The sequence below is a fragment of the Mixophyes fleayi genome, chromosome 4 (genome assembly GCF_038048845.1).
Source record: "Mixophyes fleayi isolate aMixFle1 chromosome 4, aMixFle1.hap1, whole genome shotgun sequence".
Classification (NCBI taxonomy): Eukaryota; Metazoa; Chordata; class Amphibia; order Anura; family Limnodynastidae; genus Mixophyes; species Mixophyes fleayi.
The window spans coordinates 224,243,999-224,266,660 of NC_134405.1; the positions used below are offsets into that span (position 1 = coordinate 224,243,999).

Below are 22,662 nucleotides of genomic sequence, written 5' to 3' on the forward strand. Positions count from 1 at the left end.
TTAAGCTGGCCACATACATTGTGATTCTAATCATACATATGTGGTTGGCCATACTGAACGAGAACTAGCCTTTCAAGTACTCAGGCCGAGCAACCGGTTCACTTGCGAGGAAGACATCACTCACAGATCAATTGCTATCATCTTCAAGCCTTATTTAACAAAATGCCAGAAAATGATCTTAGTGATTTTGGTAGGATCATTATAGAAAATCATGGTCCTTTGGGTCTACATGCTACAATATCTGGTCATTTGCCCAATAATAGCCAACATTATTGATAATCAAACCCAGAGCACACTAGCAAGTGGTTGCTGCCATTTCATCCAACAGCTGCTATGTAGAAGGTGTTGCAATGCCTCCATATCTTCTGGATATACAGTGGCGCACGCAGGGGGGGTTTCTGAGTCTCTAGAAACCCCCCCCCCTGCGCTAACAAAGTGGCCACTGTCCTATACAGCAGCCGCGGCGCTGTCAAAGAAGCATCCGCGGCGGCGCTGTATTGTATACAGCACCGCCGCAGACGCTTCTTAGACAGCGCCGCGGCTGCTGTATAGGACAGCGCTGGCGAAACGGAGCTGCTGCAGCTCTCTCTCTGGTTTTTCTTTTTTGTTTTTTTTTGGGTCGGCGGGGGGAACCCCCCCCCCCCCCCCCGACAATCCTCCGTGCGCTGCTGATATAATCCCTTATCAAGTCATTGTGGCAGTAGTTTATTTTAAAAAAACAACATAATATGTCAACAATCACCTTAATACAAAACAACAGAATAATAACTTACCAGATATTGCAGAAAATGTCTATATTATAGAGACATCTGTTGCTTTCTGATGTAGCATGCTAGAAAATAAATAGCAGCAAACTTAGTTATTCAAATAATTTACCACAAGAACGTCTTCATGTCTTAATTATGGTTTCTGAAATTTGAAAGCAACTACTTTCTACTGTGTTCACTGCAGTGACAAATAATTAACATTTTATGAGAAAGCTAGATCACAAATGCTTACATGTTTATTTGCTAGGTTGTAGTAGAAATATTTTGGAAAGTAGATGAAAAGTGTACTGTGTATTATTGAATATAAACATCTGTCTAATGGAAACAGCATATGAATCAATGACAAATGAGTAGGCATACAGATACAGAGGGTTATTTTTGAGACATGATATGACTGTGTGCCCATTGCCAAGTTCACCAGTCTTGCAGTGTTCCTCTGACTAGCGCACTGATGTAAAAGAATTATGTTAGTGGGTTGAATAATGTGACACATTCTAGTGCATTGTCACAATATAGTGCCACAACTTGACATGTGTCAATGGAAGGTTCTCCAATTGTATGATTGCTTAGTTTATTTTGTCACTCACTATTATAAAATAATATGCTTGGGAGTTGCTGATTGCAGGGCCGTAACTAGGGCTCGACAGAGGAGACCACCCAGGGCGCAACGCTGAATGGGGGCGCAATTTATGAATATTTTAGGTTAATTTGGTTAAAATTGAGCATTTGTCTTTCTCGCCCCAGGCGCTAGAATTTTAAGTTACGGCTTTGGCTGATTGTAATACAATAAGATGGTGCCTTGAAATAAATAGTTTGGCTTAATATGTGCTACACAATCTATGTGACAACAATTATGTGCTGATTTGATACGTAACTCTGAGACAGAGATCAAAGCAGAACTTTCGATCATTCTAACATGCCAAGTACCACGTGTGACAGTAGTCATTTTTGTATCAACACATACATGTAGGCATGCCCCCAAAAGTAGTCAGTCTAGCATACCGAGAAAAGAATGAACAACATACTTATTTAATTCATTAGCCTCTGTTTGATCAATGTGGATTTCAGGGACTTCATTCTCTGCTTGACCTCTTTGGTGCTTTACCTAAACAGATTAAAAGCATATACAGAATAAGAAGCATATACTTTACGGATTCGTTCGCACATATGCACTGAGAAAATGGGGAAAATGAAGGAAAAATAATGTGAGCTTTAGATGTATTTTAGAGATGTATTTTAAACACATTTTCCACGTGCCTTGATGTGTTGTGCTCTTACTAATACATCCTGTTGTACCGGTAGAGCATTAAAGCATGAGAAATAGGTTGTGCCATATTCTAACATTTTAAACACGGCATTAATATGTTAAAATGCAATGGTAGGAACAAGCCCATAAGAAACCATTCATTCTATTTTTAATGCCGTTTTCAGTCATTGGTTAGCAGCTAAAAATCACATTAACAGTGAATAGTTGTGAAAACCCATTTACAGACAGTAATGGCTAACTATAGATGAACAATACAGGGCATTAATACTCATAATCTGTTAATCCCAAACATACCAAAGCACTAATTTACCATAATAAAGATGTTGCAAATGGATGCACTAATCATGCTGAACTGAGAGATCTAAATTATTATTATTATTATCGTTTATTTGTTAGGCGCCACAAGATTTCTGGAGCGCTGTACACAGAACAAACAGTAGACTATACAGGGAGAGACAGTACAGAACAATAAACAAAAAATACTAATACCAATACTTCAGAAACTCTGGCAGGCTAATGCAGTAGTGGCGGAGCAAAAGAACAGGAGTGGAGACATGAGGGAAGAAGGCCCTACTCATATGAGCTTACATCCTAAAGCAGGGTAAACAAACAGGCACAAGGGGAGACAGTTGAAGTCTGGGGGAGAAAAGGTGGGGCTGGGAGGAGAGAGGGGAGACTGAGTAGAGAAGATGAGGGGTTAAGTGGATGGTTGGTAGGCTTTTAGGAACAGGTGAGTTTTGAGTGCTCGTTTGAAGGAGCACAGGTTAGGAGAGAGACGGACGGAGCGAGGGAGGTCATTTCAGTGAAGGGGGCCACGCGGGAGAAGTCTTGAATTCTGGAGTGGGAAGTAGTGATGAGAGTGGAGGAGAGGCGACAGTCATTGGCCGAGCACAGGGAGCGGGCAGGAGTGTGAATGGAGAGGAGGTTAGAGATATAAGTGGCAGCAGCCTGGGAGAGAGCCTTGTAAGTGGTGGTGAGGAGTTTGAAAAGGATTCTGTAGGGGAAGGGGAGCCAGTGTATGGCAAGGCAGAGAGGGGAGGCAGAGGAGGAGCGACGTGAGAGGAAGATGAGTCATTCGGCAGCAAGACTCATCTAAATGACCCATTTAATTAACCCAAGTGAAAGACAGCACACTGTTTGATGATGTTCTCTTCACTACAAAAGCCCAAAGCTGAATTTAACGCTACATTTCTGTTCTATATAGAAAGCAAACATGTATTATGTCTAATAAATATGGTAGGGAAAGCTCAGTAGAATCACAATTACAGGTGGTTTCAGACATAAAGAGGGATATTTACAGAGACGCATATGCCAATTGATGTTTTCTATTGTTGTTGAAGAAATATAGACTGAATTATATATCTCATTATTATACTAATACTACTAAAAATACCAGCGAACTAGATATAGTATTCTATAACTTACCTTCCAGCACATAATACCAAATAAAAATCCAATAACTAGACTGGCCAGTGCTATCGTTGCTATGCTTGGCCATGGTAATGATGAACTGCTGCTAATTGGAACAAGTTCAGAGTGCCCTGTAAACAAAAGTGTAAATGGATGTATCAATAAATACCTATATAAAATATTATAATACTGAAAATTTACCAAAAATAGTATTTCCCAAAGAATTACACATGCTTTACTATTGGTATTAAAAGATTCACTAGAATGATCACAGTTAATATCTGATTCATTATTGAGGCTACTTGCAAATGCCTCTAAACCTTTTAAATATAAATGCAACTAGCTCAGTCAATTATAATAAGGTTTGTAATATTCTTTCACGGTTAAAAACACTTTACGTTAAATATTTTAGTTACAATCTACAATTTGAATGCCAAATCCATAAATACTGTTAGTAGGCAGAGATATATGCTCATTTCTCAAGGTAATAAAGTTTTGAGGTAAAATAAAATAACTCAACATTTTGCAAATACAGCTGTCATAGTTATTCATGATTGATCTAGATATTGCCAAACAAACTGTTTATATAATTCATCCCGTTACATCTTTGCCCAGGCTTCTCTTTAGTAATCAGCCAAAATGTGTCATGATATAATATGAAAAATGCTACAAATTCTAGAAATGTAGCAGTTCAATGATCTTCTTGGTTACTGAAAAACATAAACGCATGCTAGGCATCTAAGGATGTTTTGTAGGTCCTGAATAATGCAGAAAATTAACCAATTATATCGCCCACATTACACTTGAATATATTATATGTACATAGGAGGTCATGTCCAAAGTGAAAAATGACAGCAAGTGTGGCTATATTTTAACTGCGGCACATAGGTTTGTGGAGAATAGCAGAACTTTGCACAGGAGAGGAGTTGGATGTCAATTGTTATTTATTTATTTAGTAAAATGAAGAATGATTTTACTGAGTATGTTATTCAATTAACGGTATTTGAAAATTGTGTATGTGTTTTTATTTTGCGCCTCTACAGTAGTATAATGGGCAGAGGTCTTAAGGACCCCTATCCATTACACTGAGGCCACTGTGGTGGCAAAGACGCCACTCTGGGGGTTTCAATCTTATTAATTACCATGGATTCTACAGCACTGGGGTTTTAGGAAGAGCCCCATTGATTTTCAGCACCCAAAATCTCACCATGGTCTGCTGCTACTTAATGGAAATATAAGTACAATTGTGCAAATCAAGATGAATCTTGTTAAGTTCCCAAACACTAGCAGCCCTGTGGGGTCAGAGAGGTTCTCAGCACTGTTTGCAGCCTTTGGGGGAAGGGGTACAGTGTTATTTTTGGAAAATACCATAAAGGCACTAGCCCTGCGCCGACAAGCCTACGGCTGTTTCTCACAATAGCTAGGGAACAGAGCCAACCTCAGTTGTCTCCCTGTTATATTGGAAACCAGCCAAGACTCTCTAGTGCTAAGACTGGTTGAGGAATATGGGGGTGCATATTGCCCTTCTTTTTTTTAATTCATTTTGGAGTCCTTCTACAAATTAGGGTCTCCGGTGAATGGGTCTCATAAAAAGTATGAGACAAGACCTAGGGCCAGATTTACTAAACTGCGGGTTTGAAAAAGTGGAGATCTTGCCTATAGCAACCAATCAGATTCTAGCTGTCATTTTGTAAAATGAACTAAATAAATGAAAACTAGAATCTGATGCTACAGGCAGCATCTCCCCTTTTTCAAACCCGCAGCTTAGTAAATATACCCCCTAATCTCTACCAGCCTTTGAAGGAGAAGTGGATATATAGGAGCACACTAAGCAATGCATGAAAAAGCTTCACACACACAAAAGGGACTAGTCAAACAGTCCTGATGTCCTCTCACTCTTATGAACAATGTGCCTCACAAATAATGCTAAACCTAGCCATATTTAATTGAATAGAGTGATACTAAAGGATGGGAGGATGTACTTTCATGTGATAGTAACAATTTTGCATAGTGCACCTCCTAAGATTTTCCTATCTCTCCACAGGAGGAGCCATGTACCTTGATGTGTGCAGGATAGACCATTAACGTGCACTAGTGCAAAATCAATGTAGTTAGTGGTGCTCATTGGGTGTGCTTTGTAAATGACCTCCACTGTGCTTTATTCCTTTCACAAAATAATCTAAACCTTTTTGCAATAAGACAATGCTCACTCACTTAAAGGATCACCAAATCTAATATTCAAGTTACCAGATATAAAACTACATTCACAAATTTTTCTATACATTTTAGAATTAGAAGTCCTTTAAAGGCAGGGACAGCTTCAATCCATTTCACTCATCCCTACCCCGCACCAATCCCTCCTCCTTGGAAACTTTTTATAAAAGATATTTTTTATACTAAAACTATTCTTTAGAGATATTTTAATTTGCCTTTTATGCAAATTGAATGGCCTTGTGTCAATATTGAACATGTAATATAATAAATTGAGGTGAGCTTATGATTGTACCTAATTCTATCCTGAACTAATAATGTATAATAGAGAGCACAACAAAAAGACTTTAAATATTAATGACTTTAAAGGGAATAAGGGGTCAATTTATTAAATAGGGAAAAGCCCTATCTCGTAAATACATCAAGGGGTCACTGCCAGTGATAGCTTCCCCATGCAAATATTATAATCAACAAAAACAACCGTTTTATATTCTCTCCAAAGGTAAAATAAATACACAACAATAAATCACCCAATGGTCAAACTGATAAAATGGCACATTATTATTATACCTTATAGAACTCCCTTCCTCTCCCTTGATTTAGTTAATAGTTATTATTGGTTGTTAAACTATAGCATTAGCATTGCACAATTTGTCTGTACAAGATGTTAAAAAAGATAGAAATATATTTAAAGTACATATTCCACTGAGTGACATTGTTAGAGCACCAGGACCAAATGAAATACCAAACATAGCACTAAAATTGTAGCTACAATTCAGTCATTACATTCCATACTTTACAACTAGGATTCAGTGTAAATATTTTACAAATACGATTAATAGGTATAAAAGATTGTCAGTAGTGATCTAAAGTTAAAAAGAAAAAAACTAAAGAAAAAAACATACCAACTGTAAAGTATTTGAAGTACTTTAAATGTCTCTATATTTAGAATATGGAAGGTAAAGTATATAGTACAGGAACATGCAACAATGTAAATATTTGGAGAGAGTTAATCTGATATAGAACACTGCTTATTGAACTGTATAACATTAGTATACTTAATATAAATATCAATAAATTCAAGAGTTTCAAAGACACATTTAAAATGTTTTGTACAGCAGGTATTTTGTGACAAAGGTTGTTGGCAACAGTAATTAAACTGAATCAGTTGCAAATAACTTATTCTTTATGTGGGATATAGTCCTGATTGTTTTAAAATTTTGAGTGTGGACTATGAAGACTAGTTACAAGGAAGAAGCTAATATTGCATATCTGTGACAACAGCACACAAGCTTTGGCATATCTGCACCAGTTATGTGTCCCATGATGATGTCTTAAGGTCTTATGTAGAGTCAAACATAAATCCGACTCATAAGCGCAAAAAGCGCTTTTGGAGTCTGCGCAAGCACAGTAGCCAAGGATCCATCTCAGTCTGCTCTCAGACTGAGACGGACCTTCCCCTTGCACCTCTCTATGCTTAGAGAGGTGGAATGGGGAAGGTAGTGAGTGAGCCTAGCAATGTAAAGGCTTGTTCACGCTCTTTACATGCTATGCTGTGTTAAAAGCAGCTGCAGATAGGAGCTCTAAGTACGGTGCTACGGACCCTCTGTGATGCCATATAAATAAAAGATAATAATAAAAAACTGTTGTGGGTGCTGGTGCAAGAGCTGTGCTGATGATGATCATCAGCACAAACCATGCTGTATTAAAAAAAAAGCAAATAAATAGGTACTTGTTTTAAAAAAACAAAAACAAATGGCGTAACCCCCCCCCCCCCCCCATCTCCCAAACACCTTAACCAACCCAAGTGCTGCCAGTCTAAGAAACTAGCAAAACTGAGGGGACAAAAAGCATGGGGTCCCCCCTGAAATTATTACTAGGCTTTACCAGTCTGGGCCGTTGGCACTATAGCAGAGAATTCCGCAGCGTGGGGACCCCCTACCATAATACCAAATCTGGGCACAACAGGTCCCAGCATGTCCAGGCTGCCATTAAGTGTTTGGGCATGCTGGTGCTTGTAGTACTACAAGCATTAGCATACCCTTGGTTGCCAGGGCATGCTGGTACTTGGGAAACTACAAGTGACAGCATACCCTGGCAACCACGGGCACTGGGAGTTGTAGTGCACCAATACTGTAAATAAATCACAGACACAAGTGTAAAAATAACTTTATTTGATATAAAAACACCCCTACACTACTCTCATTCACCCTCGTTCTTGCTCACCTAGATCCAGGCTCTTCATCTGTAGTACATCCCCCTTGATTCTTGGCTTGGCTAAATAAAAAAAAACCCTTATACGTGATGCAATAATGGCTCCTAAGAGCCCTCGTAGAAAATGAACTCTTTAAAATATTTTAAAGAGTTTTTCTACCTTCAGATAGCTTTAGTGTACAAGCCTGTACATGCCCTCTTTAAACTTTAAGTCCAATGCAGGTAAGGGAGCTTTTATATGAACATCTGTAAACTTAGAAAAGTGATTAAGTGTTTTCTTGTGTATGCCTTAAACCCACGTCATATTTATGTCAATTACATTTTTAAAGCACTATAACTCTTATCCTTGTTCTTGGGTTACATGCTTCAGTATAATATATAGGAGTGTGACCCACAGGGTAGTGATCATGTTGTTTAGCCAAGCAGCTAGATTAAAAGTCATGTGACCTACATTAGAAAATGACCAAGCATGGTTTAAGTTTGAACTATTCTTGGTTGTCAACTCAGGACTAAGAAGTTGTTGTTGGTCTGATGGATGAGTTGTCCTAAATTGCGGGTGTCCCTCGCATAAAGCCCCCAAAGAATTTTAATGTAAAATAATACATATAAAATTGCCTATTATTTTACTGCCTACGTTTGACATATGTGTGCAGAATATTTAAGGTGAGTGAAAAAAGAATCCTCAGATAACCTTGGAAGTCAGCATAAAACCAAGAGACAACATACCAGAAGAAATGTATCTCTTCTAACAAGGAATGCTTTAAAGCATAATAAATAAACTAGATACTTGTGTTTGTTGGCACAGACTGGTCTGACTCTTACAATAAGAGTGAGAAGTATTTTACGGGACCTAACAATATTGGTACTGATTTGCCACCACAAAAGGAAAATTGGATAAAGTTGTGACATGTCCCTTATGCATACTGTGGTAATTAAATAAATCCCATATAAAATATTTTTTTCTTTAAATAGCAAGTTAAGTATATTTTAAGCATTCATCATTTCTCCTGGCTATCATCCGAAAATAATTATCTACTTTTCAAAAGCTCTCTGGCTGGAAAACAAAAATGGCTGCCAGACATTGACACAGTCAGTCTGCAACACAGACACAGGCTCACAGCTCTCAGCATGTCATGTGATGACAGAGACAGGATAAGGAGGATGTTACAGTGCAGACAGAGCTTAGAGGGGCTTTCCAAAGCCTCTCTGCTCATTACATCATGAGCCATGTGACTGTGGTTACCATTGTAGCTCACAATCATAAATCATTAATAGCAGCCTGAAGAAAAATACTCAGCTGTGGCGATACTGGCTTTCAGCAGTAAGAGTATCATTATCACTTTGCTGGGCCAGTCATGGTGGATCTGCACACGCATGACCCAGATTTCAGGTTCATGCATATCCAGTGAAACTGGAAGCACTGACTTGGGCTTTCAGTTCCACTTGTAAAGAAAGTTTGTTCAAAATGTTAAAAAGAAACACGATTTCCATATCCTGAAATGGCGATAACAAAAGAAGGATGCATGATCCTTGTTAATTGGGCTACCCAAAAGCATGGCGGTGGCCTTTGACAGATAGTGAGAAGCCCTATCTCTGGGAGGAAAACAAAATATATGTAGCTAATGGCAATGTTATTGTATCCTTTTTTGTGATCTTAGAAACATTCTTAAGTTAGTTTTGCTCTTTGTATCAGATCAGTGTCATTATGAAAAGAAAGCACTTTGTGAAATCTAAGTACTTGTCAATACATTTGTTGCTCATCAACAACATTACTTCTCTGGTAAACTATGCACATTCTATGATTGCCCATAGCTAAAGGTGCCATACAGTACTTTTACTGAGCTCATAAGGACACACTTCTAGATTAATTATCATGGTGTAAATCCTTATGTGCAACTATGTAATTTCTCTTAATAAAGAGTAATGCTCCTAGCAATGTCACACCTTAACAGTGCTAAAATGTGTCTAGGCCTAACATTTTACTTTGATGTATAAGGTAGAACCTGATAAAAATCAATCTGATAATACAAGCTATTAAATATGTCCCAAGGCAAATTCATTTAGCATTGAAAGCTTGCTCATTCCTGTATGTTGCAAAATACAATCAACATTTCTGATGACACCAAGGGTCATTTTCACTCAATGGGAAGAGAAGGCAATCACTATGGGCACAGACACCCTATACTTTTTATATAGCAACTCAGATGCTCAAACATCACATGACTAGATTGGAAAAATACCTGGCTGCCTTCCAATAATGGCTGGGCGGTTTTGTAATGAACTAAGAATTTATTTCTACTATCTTTATAATCCAGATAACTCTCTATGTTAATCTTTAACATGTATAAACAAAACATATATGTCTAAATTATAAGCATTCAGTAAACTAGTCTGCCTATGTTCTAGTAATGAAAATTAATATTTATAAACATACAGGCAGTTAAAAAATAACTCACAGTAGTGTAGCACAAACTGTAGCTTGTGTCCCAAAAGACAAGTTATAGCATTTGTCACATCTGTGCGATAGGTTTAATTTTGCAGAGGACATGTAAAAAGTAGGTCACTTTTAGAAATGCAAGCTTTAAATATATTACAGACTGGAAAAGACAGTATGCTTCTACAACATTCACACTGCTATGTATTATTTACCTACTATATATTATACGACAGCTAAATATTTTAAGTATAAGCACTTTATTTATTATTATTTTTATTATTATTATTAGCATTTATTTATATAGCACTAGTGTATTCCACAGAGGTTTACAATTGGCGACAAACACAGTAATAAAACAAACTAGGGACTAGATCTACTAAAGGGCCGTTTGATGAAACCAAGAGTTTTCGGCTGTTTTTCAGGTGCCATAAAAACGTTCAGAATTGACATATTTAAAAAATACCACTTTAGAAATCACCATCCCAGTTTAAACAATAATGACCATACAAACAGGCAGATTTACTAAGCATCACAAAACCGTCATCAAAACTGGCAAATCAAAAGAGGTGGTTGTGATAGACGAGGTAGCTCAAACTGCATGCTGTTTGAGCTATCTGGCCATTCCAAACCTAAGAGGAAACACCACTGACATATACATTTTAGGGGCAATCCTTATTTATTGATTAAGGAGTAAAATTAATTAATAATAATTAATAATAATTAATTAATAATTAACTTATGGAAGCAAATTTATTTTTAATTATCTTATTGGGATAATATAATAGCATTATATTAAGGGGAAAATATGAATATATAATTATATTAACTGGGCATTACTGTTTTATTGTTAATGGTGGATATAATTATTTATGATGCACAATGTGGCATTACATTGTGCCTCCATAATATAATAAAATAATACAATACTTTTGTCCCCATAAATAATGAAAATTAAAATTTGCACCCATATGTTTGGAGCACTAAAACGCCGGCGAAGTGTGGCGGTTTAAGACTGCCACCAAACACGATTCTTAGTAAATTTACCCTCTGGCATTAACAAACAGACAAAGAGGTAAGAGGATATATAGAAGCATATAAAATAAATACCAACACAGACTGCCAACATCTTTAAAAGTTGTGATCTCAGTAAGAGGCTGGCCATTATTCAGTTATATTAAAATACATTTGTTTTAGTTACAACATTTATAGTGCCCTCTTACATGTTTCAATATAAAAATGTGTAACAAAAGGAGGCATTTAGCTGGCAATATACAGAGAAAGTAGGGAAGTAGAGTAAAACATTTGTGCAGTAATGCACCTAGAGTGAAGACTTATGTATGAAAAGCAATAGTTTAAATTTGGTTAAACTTACATGTGAAATCCTTCCTCTCAGCAAACAGACAGGGCGTGTCTGGTTGTGCAAACAGAGGCAGTGATGGGTGTTTTCTTTTAAAGAGAAGGTGGGTGTGTCACCTGTCCATTAAGCTAAGGCTGGGGGAGGAGCATCATGTATAAAAGCTTGTTTGTTTCATTTGTTCAGAGAGACCAACGCTGGGATAGCTGGCTGGTCCTGAGAGAGAGCTGGTCTATGTATAGCTAGCGTTTAGGGTCTCTATGATTGCTGTGCAAGTATACGGTGTCAAAATATTTACCATCCTGACAATAAAGCACCATAAAAAGGAAGAAGTTGTTCGCGTGTGCTTCAGCAGTAGCGGGCTCTTGCCACAAATGATAAAAATTTATTTGCTCTTTTGAATGATTACAAAACTCTAAAGTGATTTCAGACTTATCTGTCTATTTGTCACACTGTTCTTTTATAACAATGTCATGTTGTTACTACTCACTAATTATAACCATATAGGGACTCATGTAAAGTTGGATGCAAACTGTGTTTCCTTGTGTGCATGCCCGCTATGCACTATTTGCATTTACAGCCATATTTAAAGTGAGTTGCATCTTGCATTTTCAGCCGCTTGCGACCCCTTGCTATTGAAGAGGTGGGGCGGGGGAAAGAGGGGGCGTATGAGGGTGGGTTGGAGCAAATGTGACTTATGTAGACTGAGGCTCAGACGCGTATGCTTCTGTCAAGAGATGGGAACCAACATACCAGTGTAAGATGTGTCATATTTTGGGATGCAATTTCCATCTGTGTTTAAGATGGAAATTACGTCCAAATCTACATGAGACTAATTCTCTACCACTGTTTATCCCAACATTAACATTAAAATCAAGAAAAAACACTACTAGATGCAACTAACAATTCATGTTAAACTCACTGACATACACTAAAAAAAAATCAGAGATTTGTACTCTCTTATCCAAAATCATATATATATATGAATTATAAATTACAGTTTATGAAAATAATTTCATAATCTACGTTGACTATATATACACCAGTCATACATTATTATACCATACATCATGCACAGGGGTGCAGCGGCCAGGGCAAGTGATAAGCTGAGTAAACAAGGCGGGGGACTACATGGTAATTATTTTGGCTTAGGGTTACCTTGAAAAAGTTATTATTGTTTGATGCCTCGAACTGATAAAGTTTGAGATCCAGTTCCAGGCATAAAACAATAATACTTTTTTATTATTATACTGCATTATACAATAGAAAATTGTCTCACATTTCTCATACTCTTCCCTGCAATCTTAGAATATTGCAGTTCATGAATATCTAGATTGTACGCGAATAAAAGTATTAAACAATTTATAGATTTATATCATGATATTGTCCTTTGATTAGTGGGCTTATTTTGTCTTTAATGTGTTATTATAGTTACACTTGCTACACAACCCTTCAAAATGTAAATAAGCATTCACATGAAAGGAAAATATAGATGAGCATTCACATGAAAGGAAAATATAGACGTGCTTACCAATTTTGCTGCTATTTTTTAATTTACTTGATGCATACTGTGTGATTCCCTTTGTGACATTATCCCCTAGAATAGACAAACAGTACGTGTACATTTTCAGTCCATGTTGCAATATTATAGAAGAAATACAATAACCAATGTCATTGAAAATTACTACTTACCTCCGTCAGGACCATCTGTAGGTGACACACATAGGTCATTGTCATAGTGTGTGTTGTTAATATCCTTGAAAAGGTTAATTGTGTTGTTTACATATTCAAAAAAATCACTGGGACTAACACGCCCAACTTGAATTTTCTCTAAATATTCTTCTACGAATTCCTGTTAAATATAAATAAAAAATTAAATTAAATTAAATTAAACACCATTAAACATATATATAACATGTAACCTGTGAATGAGGAATTGGGTAAGGCTTGGAAGGCTGTGATATACTATGTATGTATTATCAGGTCTCTTGTTGGTCTTCAGCATACCTAATTTACAGACTGATTTTGTTACTACTAACAAGTACAATATTTAAAGAATGCCTAAAAAGTCACAGGGGGCCATGTTTTTGCTACTGGGTTAAGTTCTTTCACCTATCTGCACACGCATGAAAGAATGTGCTGCTTATTCCAGCAATTATATCTCAGCCTGCAGCTACATTCGTTACTCTGTGGGGGGTCTGCATCATATTTTTAAGTCTATTTCTGCAATTCCTTTCTGGTGACTTGCTACTGAACTTGCCCTTACTATATTTTCTTTGCTTATAGATTTAAAAAAAACATATAATGACCATTTAATATAAAACAGGCACACTATGTAACCATTCTGAAGCTTACAATGAACCCTAAGAATCCAGAAAAGGCTCCCTTTTCAAAATAAATATATGACCACCTGATACTATTGCTATGATCCATTTCAGGGATGTCCAACTTAGCCTCTGAGAATGAGAGTATTTTTGGTATAGTATTTGGCTTGTAAACACAAAGAACAGAAACATGGCCCTCTTAATGAAATCTAAATTATAAAACATATTTACAATATATTTATGGGTAATACCTAACTACATAAGTAAAAATGGTTTAAATAAATAAAGTAGATTTGAATAATTTCTACAAAAGTGTATAGTATACACACATACAGTATGTTTGACAAGCAATTGATAATACTAAGGTGCTTGTTATATTTATGTAGAGATCATTAAAGTGTACCTTTAGCTTACAAAGACGCATATCGTTTGCTTGTCACTGTATAGAAAATTATTTACATGCGCCAACGCTTTTATACACTTTAATATATGGGTAATAAATGAGAACATTCTACAAATGCAGTATTAAATTAAGAGTGCAAACATTTGCTTGACACTTTACCTCTTGTTCATTTAGCTGAACACAGTTCCTGATCTCTCTAAGTATTAACGAGAGACTGTTTAAGATGACATAATTTTGTGATGTTTCTGAGAATTTTGATAAAAGTTCTCCAAGGCGGCTCGATACTTCATGGAGCATAACGTATAACCAGCAGTGTTTTGCCTATAAAAAAAAAATTATATATATATATATATATATATAAACACACGCACATACATACCAGCTAAAAACAGATACATTTCAGGACTACAAACAGTGCACTTGTAGTGTTTTCATTTAATATAAAAAAATTCACAGGAGGCCAATCAGGAACCATTTGAAGAACAATGCATTATGTATCAATGCATTGTGTTAGGAAAGTCAAATTACATTTGAACACAATTAAACCATCTGGGATTTTTAAATTTAGTACAGCTGCTCATTGTTTGCCATACAAAAATATTTTGGCTGGAAAGTGGATATTTTTGTACTATTAAAAATTAAAAGTGAAAATAACTCTTTAGAGATTCTCAGTCTGTTGGTTTCTGACATGTCCAAGATCTTTGCCTTTATTTGTCTATTTATATCGGAGAAGCATTTTGCACAGAGATAACATATAAAGAATTTTCTAACAAACAATGAAAAAAGTTATTCAAATTCTGCTTCCTTGATTAGAGAGACTAACAGGCTTCAATACTAAACTATCTAAAGTTCTACCTGCTTTTATGTTCTTAAGCAGTGGCATAGAAAAGACATTTGTAGGGCCCAGTGCAATAGGTTCCCATTTACATGAAGCAGACAATTTCCGATTTCAATTTCAGCTTGTACTGAAGTTACCTAACAACTAGGATGCAGTCTACACTTTTAACCAATCACAGACTTGCTTTTGATTACAATAACACCAGCCACATGTTGACTACATGAGTATGCTTCAGTTAGCCGCAAGAGGTGAGAAACTTTCTGCAGCTACGCTTCATTGATGCGGGAGGTGCACCCTAAAATGCGAACCTTGTTTCAGCTGCATCTCTTGCTACCCTGGCAATGAGCCGTCAAACTTTGGATTCTCCCTCCATTACCTAATTACAATACGGTGGCTTCCCATTTGCCCATATGCATCACTATATGACACTGCCCTTGTCACAAGATTAGCACACTCATCTGCTGAAATAATTTGTGATGCTATGAATGTTCTAATGTTCTTATTAGCTGCACAGGAGATAAAGACTGGTTATAAAAAGATGCTCAGACCCTAGTCAAACAAACATTTAAAAAGCATGCATGAATTTTATTTTATATAGAAGTATGTTACACATACTTGCCGACTTTCTCCCATTGCTTTCCGGGAGATTCAGTGGAGGAGGTGGGCGTGCGGGGGGCGGGGCTCCAAAATCGCGTCATTTTGGACCCGCCCCCCGTGACGCAATGACGCAAACGCGTCATTTTACAGTCAGGGGCGGGGCCAAATGCCGCGATTCCCGGAGAATCGCGGTATTGTGGCCCTATTTCTGTAAATGCGGGATTTTGCCATACTCCTCCGGGAGTCCGGGAGACTCCCCCAACATGCGGGAGTCTCCCGGACATTCCGGGAGAGTTGGCAAGTATGATGTTACATAATTGTGCTTCTAACAACAATGAATCTTGTAGGATGAGTGAAGTAAGGTGGAGAGGCTTCCACTCAATTCTATGAACAGGGTACTCTCTGGTAAATGAAAGTTGCATGTTAAGTGTGTAGAGAAAAAAATAAAAAAAATAAAAAGATATATATATATATATATATATATATATATATATATATATATATATATATATATATATATAATTATTTTTTTACTTTTTATTTATCACAATTTTCTAATTTCTTATAATTTTGCAAGATCATTAATCATCTTAGTACATCGTAATAAAGCTAACATATATATTTTGTGACAGAGTCACTGGTTTGAATGGCAGGTATTCATGTCCGAGGCTATCTGACGTGCATGCTTTTGAAACCTGGGAGATTGCTAAAAAGTGTGTTCAGCTTCAGAAAAAACTGTTAATGGTCCCTGCTGTTTTGTATGGAGAAAGCAGGGTGGCCTCCATGCAAAAGGCCCAGTCCGAGTCTTCTGGTCTCCAGGCTCACAGCAGACTAATTAGGAGCTGCGCATGAGTGATCTCTGTAAAAGGCTGCAGTTCTGTCTCAATCAGTTTCTCAAACCTGGGGAGGAGATTAGTTTCCTCTTGAGAGACTCTGCTCTGTTGAGCAATAATACATGTTTGACATGTGTGTGGGACATAAGGTCCTTCACCCTTGAGAGAGGGTCTACGTGAAATGTGTAGTGAGTGCCGGACAGGCAAGGTCTTTATTTTTGTTTTGTTTATTTGAATGTGCTAATAAAACTGTCTGGGGTCAGTTACACTGAAAATAATGGATAGTATGGCTTAATTGCCGCTGTTTGCTGTCATCTACCCGGGAGATGGTACCTAGTCCCCTCACATGGGTCACAATATATATTTTTATATATCTTTATATATATTTATATATATATCAATATATATAAATATATATATATATATATATATATATATATATATATATATATATAGAGGGAGAGAGAGAGAGAGAGAGAGATTGTGGGAAAGTACAGCGTTCGCAGGAATCCTACACAGGTATGCTGAACCATTTAACTGTTTAGTGGCAGTTGTCAGGATGGTAAAACAGTTCCAAGGCTGGTACTGCAATCATATCAGAAACAGTACACAAAAAACACCACCACCTACATCTGGCTAGACATTACTTCCCTGTCCACAAGCCGGCCACTTACTGGCATCGGTGGTCCCACCCATACATTCAGACAGTGTCTTTATCCTCCACCCCAAGCACTGCAAACAAATCACAGCAAACCAATCACACCCATGTGGAACACCTGTGTGTGTGTGTGTGTGTGTGTGTGTGTGTGTGTGTGTGTGTGTGCTAAAAGAGGATCCCAGGGAACCTTTGACCCTGCAGATTGGCTGTGTTTTTATCAGATCCCTTATAGGGGTACTGTGGCAATGAGTCATATTTGCCACTACATATATATATATATATATATATATATATATACACTGACTAACACAACCACAGCAGAACTAATATCAGTAAGCAAGCGGACAACGGACAATGCCATCTCCATTCCTTTTTTTATAAGCCTCCAGTGCATTTCAAAGTAGGAATAACACCACTAATATTAGCATGTTAGCTTCAGACGAGGTTCCAGTGATCACATAATCACAAACTGAAAAGCCTTCTTATCAGGTATTGTTAGTTTTCTGTTCTCCATGTTGTCAGGGTATAAAGCTAGTGTGCCTGAGCCCTTTATTTGTGAGTACCAGGTATTGATAGGAAATGCCTCTTGAGGCATAAGTGTGCAAATGTCACACCTCTTGTGACACGTGTGAAGATTTTGTGGGAACCAGAGTGTTTAAAAACTGTAACAGGAAATCGAGACAAAGCGCATGTGAGAGCAAGAAGCAGAGGCTAAGGCTCAGCTTCTAGTTTTGTTTATGATTAGGGTCAATGCTTTCGAGTGATTCCATTTTGAGCATAAGTGTGATACCTGTTTTAACTGTAACCTGGTAGAGTGAACACAAATGCTGTGTGCCACTAAGAGTGGTTAGCTGAGATACTGCTGATATTTGACTATCCAAGTTCTGAGAATTAGTCTCAGGAAAGCAGAAAGAGAGGCCAGCGATGCTGTGGAGAGTCCGGAGTGTTAAGTCCAAGAGCACAATCAGGAGAGGATAACACTAGCCTCTCCTGCATGTGAGGTGAGGCGTCTGAGCATCTGTGCTCGTTTTAAAAGGCACCTGTAAGGTTTGAGACTGTATTTTCTAATATCACAAATCAAGAATGTTATCTCTTGTGCCAAGTCGACTGCCTATGTAACCAAAAGTATTATGCTGGAGAGTAAAGTTGTGGAGTATCAATAAAGATCTAACTCATTTCACCAAGTTAGATCACCTGGCGCCAATTCATTTCAACACTGGCAACTGTACACTGCTATACCTACTGTATCTACACTGTACAACCTTTGCTGCATTTAAATCTGAATGAGCAGTGATACCCACAGGAGCCAAAGATGATAGAGTCTGAGCTACAGCCATATGGTAGATTCAAGAGTTCTATAGAGGTAGGTATAATGGAGAAATACACCACAACACATCAGGCAAACAGGGGGTTACATATATCACAGTTATTGACGTCAATATTATGTTTAATCTTGCAGAGCATAGCAATTATGTGTCTTAAATCATTCCGGTCATAAAATATTAACTAGGGTTTTATTCATAGAATTTTGGCACCGTGTTACAATAAATGGCAGTACTATTGGCAGGTTCTTCAGAGTTTACTGAAAGAATTTAGAATTAGGGCTCCATTTACTATACCTCAAGCAACACACCCTCTGTTCCACTGACTTCCTCCTAGTGGCTATATTCTGTTTACAAGGACACATTGTTTAGTCTCACTTTTCATACCTGAAAGTTGACAATTAGCAGCACTTTTGATGAAACATGCAATTTATAGCATCTAAGCCTGTTTGTGTGCTACCTTTAAGCTAATTTGCAAATCACTGCTATGTGGCTCAAAACATTTAAATGTATCTGCTTTTCTTTAGCCCCAAGGGTGAACAGCTTGAACAATGTAGATGTGGTCATACAGCTTTCCTGGCTACCTGCCAAGGTCACTTTTTTGAAAATAAGTTATAAAGAAAAGAATAGAGGGGGTGGGTGGGGGCCCTGGGAAAGCCCAGGCTACTGTCTGATCTAGCTCACTTGATAAAGATCACCTGGATTTTAATTCACACCAGTGATACTAAAGAAGTAAGATTAGTGTGTGCTTGTTTCTATTATAAAACAGTTGAAACATTGGGGGAGAAAATGATTTGCAATGATTGCAACCTATCGCTAATACACAAATAAAAAAGTGCGGATTTGCCTTAGTTATGCAAGTATAGTGGTCAAATGATTATTAAATAACAGTAACTTTTTTGCCCTGTACAAAACTAGATTGCAATCACTGCCAGATTTCTGCATTTATATTTAAGCAAATCTGCCAGCAACTGTCCACCACTCTTAGCAAGATATTTCCACAACATTGCCTTTGTTCTGCCTGTATAAGTGGGATTTGGAATTTTAAGAACTGATGGTCATAGGAATTCTTAGAATTCTACTCTAATTGGTCCATTCAAAAATGCTGATTGACTAGTATTTCAACTAGTTTAGGCAAATTTTGCACAAAAAAATATTGCCCCGTGAGGAATAGTTTCAAGTGTTGCAAGTGTAGATAATTGGCACCTGTCAACAAACTATGTATTAGTACAACAAATTATGTTTCTTTGTTTATTTTTAGATAAAATATATACTACTCTAGATATTAAATGTATTAGTATGATTTTACAAATCCGAGACAATGATATACATTTGTTGAATTAAATTACATTGCCAATTAGTGTAATTTAATGGGTTCAACCAACCTCTGTGTTATACAGCTGATTATTGTATTTTGTAATATGCTGCTTATAATACCTTGCTTCAGTCTATTATGTTTTGCTGCCAGGAATGTGGCTGCCCATAGGTTTTGTATCTACTGAGATCATACGGATTTTGATTTTAAAGTATATTTAGGGCCTCATGTAGGGTTTTACACAATTTCCGTCTAAAACACAGAAGGAAATTCTATCCAAAAAACCTGATTTTACATTGGTATGTTGAGCCATACACATCTAACCTGATCTTCCTCACCATCAGTTCTTAACTTACACTAGTGATCGAGTACCTGCAAGTTTCCTGTCTCCTGCTAAGCTCATATGTCAGTCTACATAAGTCGCAGTTGCTCTAACACGCCCTTATACCCTCCTCCTTCCCAGTTCTACCTCTTCAATCGCAAGGGGCCACACACATCCATAATCACAAGATGCGAATCAGTCAACATATGACTATAACTAGTAATTTGTGGACATGCACAGAATTAAAAAGACATATTATATTCAGAAAATACATTTTCTATTCAACTCTACATGATCCCCTTGGTGTACATTATTGTGCCTGAATAACAGGTATCTTTGCTATTTATATGCTATTTTATTAAAGATCATCTAACTACCTATTGCTGACCTGGCTTGGTGCTGACCTTCTCTGTGCCTGCCATCTGATTGTTGACCCAGCCTATTTATCCTAGTCTGCTCAATATCCTGATCTATGGCATGTATACCATCCTGACCTTTAGTCTGCTCTCCTACTTGTTTTTATATTTTCCTATTGTCTCCATGTACTGTTAGGTGCTGCCCAGGTCGGATAGTCGTAGGACCACAACCTGTGGGTTTTGTTACAATCTATTACCACTTTCACTGGGTCCATGGTGAAGATTGGACAATTGTTACACTTCACTCTCCAGTTGAGCCAGTATCGACTACTAGCAGCAAAATGGGTCTAATAATCGTGCAGGCGATACACGACTAACTGGAATTTCCAGTCCTATGAGATGGGCAGCACGGTGGCTTAGTGAATAGCACTTCTGCCTCATGGCACTAGCGTCATGAGTTTGATTGCTGACCATGGCCTTATCTGTGTGGAGATTGTATGTTCTCCCCGTGTTTGTGTGGGTTTCCTCCGGGTGCTCAGGTTTCCTCCAACACTCCAAAAACATACTAGTAGGTCAAATGGCTGCTATCAAATTGACCTTAGTCTTTCTCTCAGCCTGTGTGTGTATGTTAGAGAATTTAAACTGTAAGCTCCAATGGGGCATGGACCGATGTGAATGAGTTCTCTGTACAGTGCTGCAGAATTACTGGCGCTATATAAATAACTGATGATGATGATCTGCATATAAGCCAGTCATGTGAAGCATTGACTGGCTCTCTTCTGATTATGTGTTGGCCTCTTTGACCTAGGATGCCAATTGTTTATGGCTGTTAAGTTTCTCCTGGGCAATTGCATTACATACGTTGCTCAGATTTTTACTGAAGGCAGTAACCTTACTCTTTAGAATAATTGTTTAATGGTTTATCAATATATTAATCACGTCAGGTTATTGTCTGATATAAAAGGTACTGGGTCATTTTACAAATAATCTCCTATTAAATATCCCCTACAATGGTTTAATTGCATTTTTAGAAAGTTCTACTAGGCTATACACTCTGTATGAGCCACCTAAAAGCCCCATGCATCTGTCCAGAATTTACCACTAGCAAAGGTGATGTTTTTTAATATATATATTCTGTACAAATCTACAGTACGTGTGTGCTATGTTACTTAATGTTAACCTCAAAACTGTGTCTTATCTATATGTAAAGTATAATAATAAATAAACAAATATACCAAAACAGTGCTAAAACATACACTTCTAATATACATTTTTATGGAATATATTTTAGAGTAAGTATTTAATAATAGTCCCCCTAATTAAATGTTATAGCCATCTAAGCCATAGTTTAGCCATGTAAAATGACCTTGTATAAGTATAAAAGAAGGTTGAGACAGAAATACATTTGTAAATATACAATAGGCCAGTTCCATTGACCTACTGGCCTTGTGGTATCATAAGGATTCTAGGTTCCTACAATAAAACACTGCTGTCACCATGTACATACAAGGATACCCTGGCCACATATTATTGTGAAATATATTTTAATAAGCAAATGCAACTTTGCTTGATAAAGCGTAAAATGCTTTGGATGAATGTCTGCCCTGTACCCCTATGAAAAACGCTTCTTGTGACAACAAGAATATAACCTTTTATGATGTTATTTGCTCACATTCCAGTTTTGCTAAATGCATTTGTCTCTGCGATATATTGCTAAAGAGACCACTGAAACTGCATGTCTCTAAATATTCCTTTGGTTTAATCCTTACCGTTCCTATCTATGGATTTTAGTTAGGGAGCAGATCTTTTCCTAGTTGCATTCTGGAGATATTGGGAGAGAGTATGAAAGTACATTGTATGTCTTGTTATTTTGCTTGGAGCTAGCTACTAGCAAGGAGGAGGCGAAGCTCAAGACCAGGATGGCATTATACAGGAAATCACATTTATAGGCACAAGTCTACCAATATAATAAAGGCAATCAAATTTACAATAGTGATACAAGTAACAGAGAAAGCACAATTTCCACCCACTCCC

At 37.2% G+C, this 22,662-nt stretch overlaps 1 protein-coding gene and 1 long non-coding RNA gene across 2 annotated transcripts in view; both read right to left on the minus strand.

The window, feature by feature from the left end:
• LOC142150080 (uncharacterized) overlaps window positions 1-22,662 on the minus strand; it is a 493,307-nt gene that overhangs the window by 264,867 nt on the left and 205,778 nt on the right. The gene's annotated exons all lie outside the window — the stretch shown is intronic.
• KITLG (KIT ligand) overlaps window positions 1-22,662 on the minus strand; it is a 55,107-nt gene that overhangs the window by 3,957 nt on the left and 28,488 nt on the right. The window contains exons 4-9 of the mRNA XM_075209377.1: window positions 14,547-14,708; window positions 13,353-13,512; window positions 13,192-13,257; window positions 3,460-3,575; window positions 1,793-1,872; window positions 774-832 (exon numbers count right to left, since the gene is read on the minus strand). Coding sequence (XP_075065478.1) covers window positions 793-832; window positions 1,793-1,872; window positions 3,460-3,575; window positions 13,192-13,257; window positions 13,353-13,512; window positions 14,547-14,708 — 624 coding nt within the window. The 3' untranslated portion in view covers window positions 774-792. The remainder of the gene's footprint in view (window positions 1-773; window positions 833-1,792; window positions 1,873-3,459; window positions 3,576-13,191; window positions 13,258-13,352; window positions 13,513-14,546; window positions 14,709-22,662) is intronic.